This window comes from Carya illinoinensis, chromosome 5, assembly GCF_018687715.1.
Source record: "Carya illinoinensis cultivar Pawnee chromosome 5, C.illinoinensisPawnee_v1, whole genome shotgun sequence".
NCBI lineage: Eukaryota > Viridiplantae > Streptophyta > Magnoliopsida > Fagales > Juglandaceae > Carya > Carya illinoinensis.
Genome location: NC_056756.1, coordinates 45,906,236 through 45,921,829, shown reverse-complemented (window position 1 = coordinate 45,921,829; position 15,594 = coordinate 45,906,236). Strand labels below are relative to the sequence as shown.

Here is a 15,594-nt window from a genome sequence, read left to right as displayed (position 1 = left end):
TAAGAAGGAAAATGCTAGAGAAACTTCTCAAACTTACCGCTTATATATATTTTTTTTAATTTTTATTTAATGATTAAGAAAATGATTATTAATAAAATTGTATATATTTTTTTTTCTTAATGATTAAGAATGTTAAAAAAATAATTAAAAAAATATTCATATTTTTTTATTTAATGTTATGCCGCTAGCACCATCCTATTTAGGAAATGTTATTAAAAAATCTATACACAAACATTAAATGCATTAATATTATAAAACTACACACCACACGTTATGATTCCCTTCCAATTGAGAAAAAATGATACTTTTTCTTTTATATTTATCAAAATTAAAAAAAAAAAATTAGATAAAACAATTATAATAGGAATCATAGTCCATTGAAGAAATACCATTCTTAGTCACCGAACCCTCAACGCCTCTCGAGCATGCAGCATAAAAGTGCCAAATTGGCCGTGTATGGCATTTACTCCATGGCAGAAGCAGAATCCCCAAAAAAGGCGTGGAAAAGAAGAAGACAAAAGGGCCTTGAATGTAAATTAATCACAACACGAGGCCAAATGCTTTGAGGCAGCCCCCGCGGTAACTCTACGTGGAAACCTTCATGGCTAAGTTGGCAACCTATAAATAAGGAACCTACCTAAATCAAGGACGTATCTCGGCAGTTTTTCTCTGCAGAAGACTTAGGGCACTGTGCTTCTGCCCTGCTATCTCTCTCTCTCTCTCTCCCTCTTTCCGGCGCACCAGCCGTCTAGAGTTCAAGGACATCGTAGGCGTTCGGTGAAATTACGGAACGAAAAAGTGAGACAACATGGGCTTGTCTTTCAAGGTTGCAAAAACGGGTACGAGGTACCGGCCGAAGCTGCTTCAGATTGAGGATAAGGACAACGAGAATGGCTCTGTCACCGAGTCTCAGAAGAGTGCTAACGAGGTTTATATGTTCATGTGGTTTTTAACATGCGAGTTTGGTTCTACTTTATTTATTGTTTTCTCGATTAACGGCTTCTTTTTATCTCATTGATGTGCTAGTCTTTTCGTTTTCTTTTTGTCATATGAACTGACACTATTTCAGTCGATTGTGGAAGTCTGGAGAGTGCAAGTTCAGTGGTGGTTCGTTGGGTTTTTTTTTTTTTTTTGTCTTGGTTTATTATCTCTGTATACAGTTCAAATTGCATGCTTCTGGGAGCAATATAGGTGACTGATTGCTACTGGGACTACGACTAGAAGAAGAAGATAATGAATTGTGTATCACCTTATCGTGCCTTTTATCTAATTGATTAGATTACGTGTTAGAGATTAGTTGAAAGGTTTCTTGATTAATTAGGGAACTCATGCCGTTAATTACATTTCTGTTTGTATGAAATGCTCATTATTTATTTATTTTCAATATATGGCTTAGTTTGAAGAATGAATCACGAGTAAATTAGTAACTGGTCTCCCCTCAAATAATATTGTCTTATGGCTCAAGTTTTCTCAAAATATTAAGGGGTTGTTTGGACTGTGAAATGAGATGAGATGGTTTTAGATAAAAGTTAAAAATTGAATAAAATATTGTTAGAATATTATTTTCTAATATTAATATTGTTTTGGGATTTGAAAAAGTTGAATTGTTTATTATATTTTGTATGAGAATTTAATAAAGTTGTAACGATGAGATGAGATAGTTTCTCAATCCATATGGCTCCTTAAATATTTCAATAGGTGATGGTCCAGACAAGTCAACCTTTCATGGGCTAAGTTTTCATCTTGTTAAGGCAGGTTGCTTACAGTTGTCCTTGGGTCAAATGATCTTCTGAATGAGTTTGGAAGATGTTTTTCTTTCCTTCCCCTCATGCATGCATTCTCAGCCATTGAGAATCATCTGAAACAGACCATTTTGGCAGCATTTCGTTAGTTTACGCTCTGGATCATGGAACAATGAGGGGAAGGAAAGAAAAACTGTTCAATTTTTAGGGAAGGAAACTACCATTTGTTTTAAGCAATTTGACGATTAATTTTCTTTACCTTTCCTCATTCCAAAGTCCAAACAGACACTTATGATAAAAAGATGTGGGGTTTTTAATGTTTTTTATTTTATTTTATTTTTTTATTTATTAATAATGGAATTTTTCCAAAACCAAACATGCCACTCAAGACTTGCGTGCATTTGTTCTAAAATTTCACTTTTGAAGATCTAAAGTTTTGGCGTTGTAGACTTAGAAGAGTAAAATTGGAAGAGGATTATTTGTAAGTATTGAATTATATTCTGCTGACAAATGAATTCTATGTTAAATAGAGGGAGGGAGGGAGAGCGCAGATGCACTGCACCCTATATAAAAGTAAACTATCTCGGTAGTTTTAACGACTTTTATTGAAGTCCCTTTCTTTCACTGAGCCGAATGTCCTAAGAACTTTCACACTGGAATATGTTTACAGTGGTATACCCTGAAGAAAGTTTTTGCAGAGCATATTTTATTACCAGTTACTGTTCCAATTTGTTGTACAATTGTATACCCTGAACAAAGTTTTTGGTACAGTAATTTTCTGTCCATACTGCATACTGTATGTGGTATTAAAAGTTTATGTTTAGCTCAGCGGTTTTGGTGTAGGGTAATATTACTGAGAAAGGAGCTAGGGCTGCTGAGTATTCAAATTCATTTACCAAACCTACAGTGCACTCAGTTTCAGAAGGTAATGCAAAACACTTAATTGTGTAATAATGATGTGCCGAGGAGCTTTTCATCTTTGATTGTATGTGTTTGTGTAGATCTTGAAGTGTCCTTTTTGCTGAATTTATTCCCAAATGGGTTTTCTTTTGGAAAAGCTACTGAGGTTAGCTATCAAAATTTAAAGTTCCATAAGTTCTATCTCTCGTTACCCATCGAACAATATATTGCTTCAAGTGACCATTAGCATGATTGCTAATGTTGTAGCAGGTGTTCAATGATGAGCCAAAGCAATTGCACCCTTATGACAGGGCATCAAAGACACTTTTCTCTGTAAGCTGATTATGTTGTTTGGCTGCAATTTGTTAAAGCAAGTGATTCACCATATTTTTCTCTTTGGATGCAAATCGATACAATCACATACGTGATGATTAATCGAATATGTAATTGTTAATAGAAATCCCCATATTGGTTCACTTTGCTGAGCAGTGATTACATTGTCGCTAGTCATTAAGCACTTGCCAACTAGCAAAATTAGTATGATTCAAATGTAAGTTTTCTCAGAATTGTGATATCATATGCATCATGAAGTGTTGTATTTTAAGTCTATTTTTAAATAATGCTCATGTAGTTCTGTTTAAATAAATACCTTACTGAAAAAACTGAAATAAGTTATAGTTTCAAGATAAACCCCCAACAATTGGCGGTGAAAATGACTTTATTCACTTAATTAGTTTACTAATCATTATTGATCAGTAGCAATGATGATGTAGCAGTCATTTTTGGTCCAGCCGTTGTGTCCCGTAGAACTCTTTATCTTTCTTGTTTTTGTAGTGTGGATTTATTTTGTCATGATTTTTACACTGACAAGAAGATAGACAGGAAATACTTCTCCTTTGTTGGAACAGACAATGTCTTTGTACATAAACATCACAAATATTCTATGCTTTCAAAATTATCATGACTTATATATACTTTTCTCATATATAATAGATATTATGTCTATATAGTATATGCATTTGTTCGTGGGTTAAACCTTTGGAATCTTATACTTCACTAGACTAGAATTGGTGCCTTCGTTTTTTTAAATGCATAAACCTTTTTAGATTTTAGGAGCTCATGACCAAAAGAACAGTATTGAACAGCCTAACCTGCGCTGCACCGCTTCTCATTTCCCCTGATGCGAGTGAAAAAAAGGCTCCTCCATTCATCTCTTATTCGTGTACACCACTGACATATAAGAGAGAGAAAAAAGGAAAACCAATTTGGAAAACTGATTCAAGAAAAGCTCCTTGGTTGAAGAAATATTGCACCACTGCTTGTACACACTTCAAGACAAACTTCTTTGGTTAAAGAATACCTTGTGGCTTACTCAATTATACTTACCTATCTCCTTAATTTGTAAAGCAGAGAGGGAATCGAGTTATGTTCCATTCTTTTTTATTTCTATTTTCCTTTTCCGTCGCTCATTCTCTTTTTCATTTTTTCCCTCACAATCATCATACATGTTCGAAAAAATAAATTCACATACATGCAGAGCCATGTTGTGACGTTCCTGTGTTTTCAATCTTCTTGCTCGTAAAGTTGCTTAAATTTCATCTAGCATTCATGAATTTATTTCTTTGTATGAAGCATAATGCATCAAAGGTACTTTGTCAAAAAACTTTTGGAAGCAGGAAGGTCAGGTTCAATAATTAAGCTATTAGTTTAGAGGATAGCTGTCCTATGTTCTCTTCTTGTATGTGACAAACATATTCTCATCCCAAACTTGTATGTTAGTCTGTAAATTAATCTATATACAGATTGCTGGAATTGGAAATTTGAATGCTGGAACGAGTATTTTTTATGGTCTATTTTGGTAATCTGCTGTCTTTTTCCTTGTTTTATTTTTATTAGGCTATTGAGTATGGTTGCTTACCTGGAGATCTTTTGCATGATATACCCTTCAAATATGTCAACGGAGCACTTCTGTGTGAGGTGAGGCAAAACCATAAAAATGTTTATATGCTCGAATTGCATTCTTTGCTGCTTAGATTTAGGAGGTTTCTACAAGGATATACATAGGTACCCACAAATTTTAATTATATATAAGGCTTCAAGCTCTCAAAATTGGGATTATTTTCCATCTCCCGTCCATGCTAACACATACCTGAAAGTATTCTTAAACTGAAAGACTCTGCTTGGGTTTAAAGAGGAAAAGGAAAAGGATACAGTTCAGCAGTATCAGCTTAATGTCTTGGGTTTTGGAGAATCTTAAACTTCCTTTGTGTCTCTTATGTCGTAGTTTTGGCTTGAAAATAATGACAGATGCTTTAAAGATAGGGGGTGCACTTCGGAGGAACTTCAAAATCTTTTTGTGCACACTTTATTGCTTTGGTTTTCTGCTATTGTACTCGATGGAACTACTGCTCATGATTTTGTTCTCTTTTTCCGGTTTGTAGAATCAAATTAGGTGTTTTGTTTTGTATACTCCTTGTGGACTTGGGCAACACCTATATCTTGCTCATCAATATAGTTATTTTTACCTATAAAAAAAAAATACAGCATTAAAACATCTCTAACTGACTAATGGCATGTAAATATTGCCTCCATATCTACCAAATAAAAGTGCCTTCATTACAGAAAATTATATTGATTGATACCAACTCTGAAGGATCTTTTTCCTGGAAATTCTGTACATGATCCTTTACTGGATAAGAAGTGATTCATCTTTTTTTTGTTTAACGTGAATTAGCTCATTTGCATGAGATATGCATTGCAGTGAAATAATAGTACGTACACCAAGATTTGTAAACCCTTATTGAGAGATTATTTCACTTTTAAAAATATGCTTCAACCAGTAGACATGTTTCTTTGCAGATTCGGGATTATCGTAATTTATGGCCCCAGAAAGGAGGTCCTGCTGCTTCTGTGGAGAAATCTTTAGTTGTTCATAAAGTGCTCCTGCATATTTGTATGGAAAATGTGGTCAAGGACATCTCCTTGATTGCGGATGATTCTTGGACCTATGAAGATATATTGGTGAGTAAGCTTTACAAGTGAGCTTTAGTTGGCTTCTTGGTTTTCATCTCTGGCATATTGCCCTAATCTTATATATGGTCCCTTGTTATCGGTTCAGGAAATTGAGTCCCGAATTCTTAAGGCTTTGCAACCTGATCTTCATCTGAACCCAGACCCACTGTGGGACAGGCATCGCGGAGAACGCCTGACAAAGAAGGTAGTAGTTGTGATAGTATCTCATAACTTCTAGAGGTTATGAATTTAGATGAGACTTAGCACGAGTCAATTACCTAATTTTATTGCACGTGGTTCATAATCTGTGATTGTGTCGAACTATACAAAAAGTATGTGTTTAAATCTCTGAACTAAGGAAACTGTGGAATGATTCCAGATTGATAATATCTGTTTATACTTCTTTTTTCTTGCAAAATGGTTTTATCAAATTTGCTGTTGATATTTGAGAAGTCATCCTCAGTGTCTGGAGTTATATCTTTTTCAGTTAGGAATCCCCATCCTTCGCATTGTGGTCTCATGAGACTGCATTCTCACATCTGGTTATATTCATGAGATTGTTGGCTTCTGGCAGCTGAACTTGGGAATTGCTTGGAGCTGGAAAAAGAGAAGGCTTGGTGACACAATAGCAGTTCATACATCATCCAGAAATCCAAATAATGTGACCCAAATTTCAAGTAGTTGTGATATCCAGAATTCCATCACTCAATCTGGCTTTGCGTATCAAGATAGAGTTACATGTTTACAGGAAAACAATGTTCTTCCAGAGACTACGTCACAGTCAAATCCTTTGATGGTAGACAATCAATTAGCAGATAGTTGTAACCAGTCTGTGTCGATAGCTCAGAAAAAATCCAGTTTTGTCTGTGTGCAAGATTTTAGTAACGCCAGAAGTAATTCAACAAAAGCCATCTCTTCCATATCTGGTGAGAAGGGTAGATGTGAAACAGAAGCACTTCAAGAGTATATTCCTATAAAGCTCAAGCAAGAGCCTGTAGACTTCTCTCAACAACAGCTTCCTGGAGGCCAAGCCAAAAGCATTCTTGCACCTGAACTACTATGGAAGAACACTCTCTTACATCAGCCAATTATGGCCGAAAAACTTCAAGATGAAAAAAATCAGCACAAATCACATCCTTCTCTGTTAATAAACAGTGGTCAACCATTTCTTGAAGGTATTCCAAGGCTGCTTGCTGGAACGCCCACTTGTACTGTGAAACAAGAGCCTGCAGAAAGTAGTTTCCGCAGTTCAGATGTTAGGAAGATAAACGATAACTCCTTTCAGATGGATAAGAGAATTACTCAATCTAATCTTCAGCAATTAGAACAGCAGCAACTATCAGCACTGTTAAGAGCCAATACCCCTTATACCCACTCATCGTGTAATCGCGTTACTCAGCCGGTTGACAAAAGTTTGAGGAATGAAAGTGCTACTCAGAAGAGAAAAGCTTTGCAAAATCCACAGGTTTCAGGTGGTATGAGAACTGCTACTCTAAGTTCTCAACATGATGATTCTTGGGCAAGAGAGGCATCTATACCTGCGAAAGGGAAACTGAGTTATCAGAATATAGGCTCGAATATCAAAGTAGTTGGTTCTCTTGCTCGCACCCGCAATTTGACTGCAGCCAATGGAAACATTCTTCCAGTTGGAAATCTTCCTTCATTCAAGCCCCCAGAAACTAAAGTTGACCCTGTTATTGAGAGGTTATTGAAGATTGAAGGGATTACTCAAAGGTACAATTGCTGTTATTATGATATCTAGTTTGAAACAAAAACACATCTTTGTGACCTAACTTTGTTATGATTCCCCACATTATACATTCATTTAGGTATGGACTGAATTACAAGAAACACAAATTGGACCGGTTTTTGCGAAGAAAACCTTCTTTTCATACAAATCCTCTGGTTGCTTTCCACCTTTCAAGTTCTGAGGACAATAGAAAGTCAAAGGGTGATGCTATAAATAAAGTTTCTCCATCAAAGTGCTCTATTGAAAGGAGATTTAATGTCTGTAAGAGCAGAACATTGACATTTGTACGTCAATGCCATGTCAATGACAGTAAGGAAGAGTTTTCAATTTCCTTTCATCTGTTTTCTTTTATTTTCCTCTTTTCCACCTTCTCAGGTCTTACAATCCTTCTCTTTCTGAGTAATTCCCAGGAAATGTGACTCCCATGGTTGATAGAGAGGCTCAGATCATGCTGTTCATATCAGAGAAACTTAATGAGGGAGTATTGGAAGCAAGTCTTTATTATGGAGACGAAGGAGAGATTGGTTCTTTTGTTATCCCTCTCTTTTTCTCTAGCACTGTGAGTCCCCAATTACCATCATTGAAAAACTTTCGTTTTCTGACAAATGATTCTTTGGCATCCCAATAGATTTTGTAATGTCTAGATCCCTTCTATTAACCACCTAAAATATGTATATTATTTTATAGTCTCTATAATTTGACTGATTATTAACATATGTTGTGGATTAGTAATGAGCTGTTTTTTTTTTTGGACAAATATTCTCAGTTGTTCTGACTTCACTTTTGTATATATTATCTACTCATAAATCCTATTTGAGATCATTGCCACTCTTCTTTTCTTCATTATGGATTTTTCAATTGAACAATCTATCATTTGCTACGATGCTAGGAAACAGACTGACTGACATTTATGTATATATAGGTATATATCAACATAAAAGAATGCCGGAAAAGGTGGTGTAAATGATGTTCAATGATGCACTAACACCTTCATGTTAACCTTTTTCTATTATAATTACTGAAGTTGCACATACACCCAAGGGATATTAATCCCACAACCACCCTGTCCATCCCACTTTCATGTGGAATGCAACGTGTGTGGCATTTGATAATTGAAGCTCATTAGCATGTGGAATTTTATAGGGCGTGCAATATCAACAAAATTACGCTTCCTGTCCCACAAATAATACAGCTTATGATCTGAATTATTAAGAGTTTGTTGGGGTTAAAAGAATCTGTAACTGAGGAATTTGTTAGAGGGGTATTTTTTATGATATATTGTATATTCCATTAAATGTACATAATGGTGTGAGGGGTTATGCGAGATTGTTAGCCTCCTCTTTCTCTCTATGCTTCCCATGCAAATCCACTACATGAGAATTTGATTGAATCGATCGTTCTGATAATTTTGGTTCTTGCATTTGGCAGCATTCAATGGACATTTTTGCTTCTCAGTTCACTTCATTGGTAGGTCATTCTATTAGTTTTGATGTGAGATAGCTTTTTGGTTCTTGAACAGAATTATGATACATTTTTTCTTGTATTTTTCCCACTTTTCTTCTATAGATGCTGGATGAAGGGTACCGCATTGCTAGTGATCGGGTGGAACCTACAGCTCTCAACACTGGTGGTGACTCAAGCAGTCACTCAAGAGTTATAAATAATGCTACTCCAGCAACTGGAACTGCCGAATTTCCTGCCCCAGCTCTGATTTCTGGATTATCACCTCTAATGCACAATCCTATGACTGCCAGCTTATCAGCCCATAATGCCACACGATTACCCTCACAGAACATTCTCTCTAGAGCCAACTTGCTCCCCCCTGAAAACATTTGGTCAACTATACGGCTCCCAGGAAGTTGGATATCCAAATCACAACTTGACATTGCTGCACCAGTCAGTGCCCTACAATGGCAGATGATATTGAGTAATCGTGCCCATTTACAGTCGCAGATGCAGCAAAGAGAAAGAAAACAGGAACTTGTGCAAGGAAAATTATTAGCGGGAGGATTGGGAGCGGCTGCAGGTGGACTTGGTACAGTCCAACTGAATGGTGGAATCCAGGGGATTGGAGATGTTAACATTGGTTCTTTCAGTAATCTCATGGGTGTGGGTGGCTCATCACCTATGCCAATGGGAGGATGTAGGACTTGGATTGGTAGTGGGAGACAGTCTAGCAATATTTGCAGCAATATATCAGGTTCAAGTGAAAGTAAACCGCTTCTTGGTTCGATTAATTATGCAGCAGTAGATACAGCAAAGATGAGGACAGCAGGAACCCAGGGGAGAGCCTCAATCGGTGTAGTTCCACTACAGAGAAATGGCGGTGGGATGCCAATGGATGCATTGAATCCTGAAAGCATGGCATTTAACTTCAACAACCAGTGGCAGCCACAGCTACGATTGCAGGAGCACCTACATGTGCTGCAGCCTCCAGCACTGACTAGTTTAGTTGAGAATGTGGGTTTGCCTACAAGCCAAGTCACCCTGCAAAGATCTGATGACCAGCCTCCAATGAGTCACAGCAACTGAACCCCAGGAATATGATGGTCAGTCCTGAAAATGTGCCAATGAGCTATCAAGTGCATGGATCTGTGGGTGGTTATGCAGTCAAAAACTGGTCGGTCAGCCAGGGTGTTATAAATAATAGACTCGAAAGATAGATAGGCATACAGGCATTCTATTTTAGAAGCAAGAAATATTTCGTGTTCCTAGTCAAGTCTCCTATTTTAGCTTTGCTGCATCTTATAGTTTTAAACGTATGCTGCCTATCCTGTTCATTGTGTAAATTAGCAAGGTGGTTTGGATAATGAAACTATCTCAACTCATCTCATCTAATCATTATAACTTATCAAATTTTCAAACAAAATACAATAAACAATTAAACTTTTTGAAATTTCAAAACAAAAATAATATTTTAATAATATTTCATTCAACTCTCATCTTATCTAATCCCAACTCAACTCACTATTATAATGAAGAGCTCCTCCTTCCGTCTGCTAACTAAGCACTGTTTTTATGTAAAATATCATTTCGGCTGGCAGGTTGGGAATTTATCCATGGCCCATACAAGTTTACCAAGGAAAACATCTATAACACATTGATGTTTGTAACTCGTATTGCTACTATCTTAAAACGTGGAGAAATCCCATTAGTTTAGCTGGGATTGTTGAGAGATAGATTTGGAAGTTCCGTGTGTTCTAAGCAGGTTGACATTTCCCGGCCCCCTCGTATTCCACAAAAGGGAACATGAGGTAATTTGAGGAAACTTTCAACTACAGGTTTTAATCCACTTCTGATTTTCTCTTTGATGGTAGAAATCTCCCATTAATGGTCCTTGAAACTGATTTCGAGATTACAAATCACATGCTTTTCTTTTTTACAACTTTTCCTAGGAAATGCAGACATGCACCCAACAGGTGCCTGATGGGGGCATGGAACCCTTTGAGTAACCCGGCTTGAGGCCTTACATTCGTAGAATGCTTGCTCCTAATTTCTCACCCAGCACCAAAACTACTATTGCATGTGCTGTTCCAACTTGATATTTTTACCTGCCAAAAAATTCCATCGAATAATTAAAGGTCCATATATTTCTGAATTTTTATATGTAGAATTCCATAATATTTAATTTTAATTGCATTGGACTTTTGAGCATTAGAAATATTTAATGTTATATATATATTTTAAAAAAAAAGTTATACTATTTAAATTTGAAAGAGAATTGAAAAGAATATCTATTACTCTTTTAAATGCACATGAACACATTGAATTCAATGCAGGAATTGACTAATGCTCTGTCTAAAGAGCAAATCCAATCACTAAACAAAGACATATTGTTGTTATTAGATATGCAAAGCCACATCCCGAGGGTTTAGGCGGTGTGGAGTGCATGAACCTGTCAATGAATCGTTGTCTTTCTCCTCCTCCTCGAATCTTCATTTCCCTTCGGTCTCAATCCTCTCCCCACCCATTTGAACTTTTTCCCAAACAAATATTGACGCATCTACTCCTCGTCCATTTGCCCACGACCCTTCAGGTCGCCGTAACAATGATCAAATCATGTGGCCACGTCGAAACACAAAACTGTCCTGACAGGTGACTCATATAAATACCAACAACATCGTGGGGATCAAGCCTTTTCACGCCACACTTTCTGGCAGCATAGATAGTGTTCCAACTTCATGCCCCATGGAAGACTCGAAATTTTAGTCCTACTAATACAACCAATGACATTAATATTCCTTCACAAATATTTTCCTTTTTCGAATTTTATATATGAAAGAAAATGATATAGATAGTGATGTAGATCATGTAGTAATAATATTATTTTTCATCTTAAATCGTGTCATCTTGTTTGAATTCAGAGATAAAATGAGATAGTACTTTTAGATGAAAGTTGAATAAAATATTGTTAGGATATTATTTTTTAATATTATTATTATTTTAAAATTTGAAAAAATTGAATTGAGATTTAAAAAAGTTGAATTGTTTATTATATTTTGTGTAAAAATTTAAAAAATTGTAATAATAAAATAAGATAAAACACTCTCTAAATCCAAACGAGTCATTTGGCATATTTTAATAATTTTATATATTAAAATGATAATCATTTAATTAATATATATCACATAATATGTGCATATAAAAAGGGTATAATAATTTAAAATGATTACTTACTGTTAGGCGTCATACAAATTATGGAACTCTCAAAATTCCCGATTTATAGATAAGTTAATTTTTATTTATTCGTACAGACAATAATAAATATTGTGAGGTCTATTTAATGGCACACTCTTTCTCTTTTACTTAAAGCGCTCAAATACGATAAAAGGTTTGAGGAATATTTTTCCATATATATAATCCAAATCTAGTAAATCCCCTTTATGTAGGGGAACCCTATTCAGCAGATGAATGCAAATAAATAATCAAAATACTACCTTATTAGGATGTAAATGTGACCTACCTGCCATGATCATGATCTTTCCTCATCATGACCTGTATATATGTGTCTGTATAAATCTAAATAGTTTAGAGGAGCCTTTCAAGTATAATTATAATTAACTTCTCCTTTTTTATGATCTTTAATATTTATTCTTTAATCTATATATTAATAATTATATCCTTTCACCCCAAATTCAATGAATCGCCATTATAAGTCAGAACTCTCGATACCTAATTTTTGAAGAGTCTTCTAGACTTTGGAAATCTAATTTTTGAAGAGTCTTTTAATATTAATTAATGTTCTTTTGTGATCACATCAGTCAAAATTCATCTCGACCCTTCTAAGAATCTTTGGAATTTTTGAGAAATGATATCTGCAGTCGTGATTGTACAAGCGACGTGCAGTCATTTTGAAAAAAATGAATTAATATGGGATCCACATAAAAAAAAAAAAAACTAACTTTTTAATTGTGGATCTCACTTTTTTTTTAAAACGATTACGCGGCGTTTGCAATTCCACGATTGTATATAGCATTGTTCGAAATTTTTTAATACAAATGAGTACGTACGTACTGTGTATATATATATATATATATTGGGTACTTTTATTAATGCATGCATGGTCATGACCAATAAGAAGGAAGAACACGTTGAAATTGTTGAAGAAGGGTAAAGAAAAGCAGAACCGGGAAAACGTTTTGCCGAGACATTCTCATATTCTTTCTACTATGGGGATGAGGAGTTTGCCATTTTCAGCATCTTTGTAATTTTATAATATTCTCCCCAGCTTTGCTTTATTATCTTCCAAAAGACTTACCTAATACCTATATGCAGGTCCAAGCTTCTAGGGCTACGTCAGCCAAAAATAATTATTAATTAATATTAATACTTCTTATAAGCAGGAATGTGTTCAGGTTCATGTTCCTGTAAACAAGATGAAATCATGGAAGTGTGGTATTGAGTCGAAGTTGGTGGTCAGGTGACAAATAAATAAATAAATAAATAAATTGGGGGGGTAAAGTGCAAATTAATGTGCAACCTCAATATGAGTTGAAAGGTGGCATGCATGATGAGGAGACGTACGTACGTGTTGGCAAGTGGATGGAGCATTAATAATTTAATATGTTGCGTTGCTCGTGGTGGTCGATCGCACTTAAGCTTAATTCATGTATTATGAGTGCTCATTATTTTCGGCATGAATTTAGGTTCATGTATGAAGCCAGTCAAGATCAAGTATATATTAATTTCGACTATTTATTAATTAACAAGTTACTTAAATTAAAATATTAATATATTAATCTGAACTATTCAACTTAATTTCTATTTAACATATGGATTTTTCCTCTTGATGATTAATAATTCAAATAATTATATACATCGATCGTTACTCTTTTTTGAAAGAATAGGTGGTTTGAAGCTGACCGATATGAGAATTTTGGGATTATTTGATTATTGAGCTGAGAAATTCTGAAAAATGAAAAGGATGGATGGAGGATATCGATCATCTTGCATATTGGAGGATATATTGCCCACCTCCACCCTTGGAGGTGATGCATGTTTGGTGCAACTAAAGATAAGGGATTAAGAGAAAATCTTACATTGAGCATGTAAGGTAAAGATTTATAGTGGGGTTGGGATCTCTCAACCTAGAGATGGGTCAAGAAATCGATATCCACTCGACATCCCTCTAGTATCATGTGATGTGGGGCGGGACGGGGCGGGAGATCCACAATATGTGAAAGAGATTTTCTCTTCTCCACAAGTGTGGTATTTGTTATATTTTATATTTTCTTTTTGTGTTGATATTGTACTAAAATGATCATAGATTAAGTCCTATTTGGTTAATTCAGTTTAGTCTAATTTTAAATTGAATTTAACATTCAAACATCAAACTCTCAAATTATTAAACTCATTTCAAATCAAAATATTTTTACACGTAAAACTCACAATTTTTTTCAACTCAACATATCTTTATAGGTAAGGCCTATAACCTTTTTCAATTTTCTATAAATAATATTAAACTCATCTTAATATCTAAATACATTTAAACTCATTTTAGATAATCTCGCATAATTTATTCTACCAATTCAACTTATTATTTTTTATAAAGAACTCAATTCAATATCTAAACGAAGCCTCAGAGTTTCCAAAAATTGAAGTTGATATTTTGATGTTTGACAAAGTAAAATGGCAATCTTGAAAAGAATTGTACGTCAAAACACGTACTCCCTAAGCTTTCACATGGTGCATCTTGATCATCTACTTGTTTAATTATATATTATAGTTCAATTACCGATCATCACTTAATCGATCCTTGATTGGTGTTATTTTTTTATAATCTACATGTTTGTCTAATCATAGCGTTAACTAATAATCAACCACTTGTGCTCTAAGAAACTAAGATCCACTGATTTGAGCAAGTCAATGTTTTACAGTACTGATTAATGGGGCATACTCGTGGGGTAGAAGCCAAGCCTTCCTGCCACCCACAACTATATATATATATATATATATTTATATATTGGAAAATGCTAGTCCATCGAGAATGAATAACGAGAGAATCTACCAATTGTTTTTTTTTTTTTTTTAAACCTAATGGGCAACCCTAGCATAGTCGTGTGTATATACATATGTGTATATATATATATATCCCCTCAACTTGCAGAAACACACATAATTACTATGAAAAAGGGGAAGATCACATTGATCACGTTGATCCAATCAAAACCCATGCAATGCAAAGGTGGGGGGAAAGTGAGCCCCCCCTGGCCCCGGCCCCGGCCCCTGCCCTCCTCAATGGGAAATTGGAAATTTCCAAGTAAATGAAATTAGGTTTATATATCTATAACAAGTTGTAGTTTCTTAAATATATATAGATATAAAAATATAGAGGATTTTGAATGGCACCAAGCATTTGGTCGGCGGATACGCGGATCTTCATGGACGGTAGAGATTGAATGAATGAGGAGGCATGTCCTTTTCGCATAATTATTTGTTTTGGTTTAATCCTCTAATTTAGAAGATAAATCACCTGAGATCACGGAGAAATCTTTGTGTCAGAGTTGGCTCCTGTCTTAATTAATTATTGTCTTTTTAATCCTCCACCGCTCCAACCCTTTGTTCTGTCTTTTTCTTCTAATTTATTATTAATCACATTATATATGATATATGCTTGTTGGAAATCTTCTTGACATGAGTCTCTTTTGCTTTCCAAATCATCAACTAATGCATGGGTTATAAATTCTTTAC

The 15,594-nt window shown here is 35.1% G+C and overlaps 1 protein-coding gene across 2 annotated transcripts; it reads left to right on the top strand.

The window, feature by feature from the left end:
• Positions 1-458: 458 nt before the first annotated feature.
• Positions 459-10,162, top strand: LOC122311800 (protein PHYTOCHROME-DEPENDENT LATE-FLOWERING-like). 2 transcript variants are annotated; one of them, XM_043126478.1, is made up of 12 exons: positions 459-928; positions 2,586-2,667; positions 2,744-2,808; positions 2,913-2,975; positions 4,539-4,619; positions 5,502-5,663; positions 5,761-5,859; positions 6,229-7,388; positions 7,484-7,713; positions 7,815-7,963; positions 8,833-8,871; positions 8,971-10,162. In XM_043126478.1, the coding sequence occupies exons 1-12, from the start codon at positions 809-811 to the stop codon at positions 9,934-9,936; spliced, it is 3,216 nt and encodes a 1,071-aa protein (XP_042982412.1). In that variant the 5' UTR covers positions 459-808; the 3' UTR covers positions 9,937-10,162. The 2 variants fall into 2 exon arrangements, with proteins under 2 accessions (XP_042982412.1, XP_042982411.1); XM_043126477.1 differs by having other exon boundaries at positions 2,910-2,975.
• Positions 10,163-15,594: the final 5,432 nt, after the last annotated feature.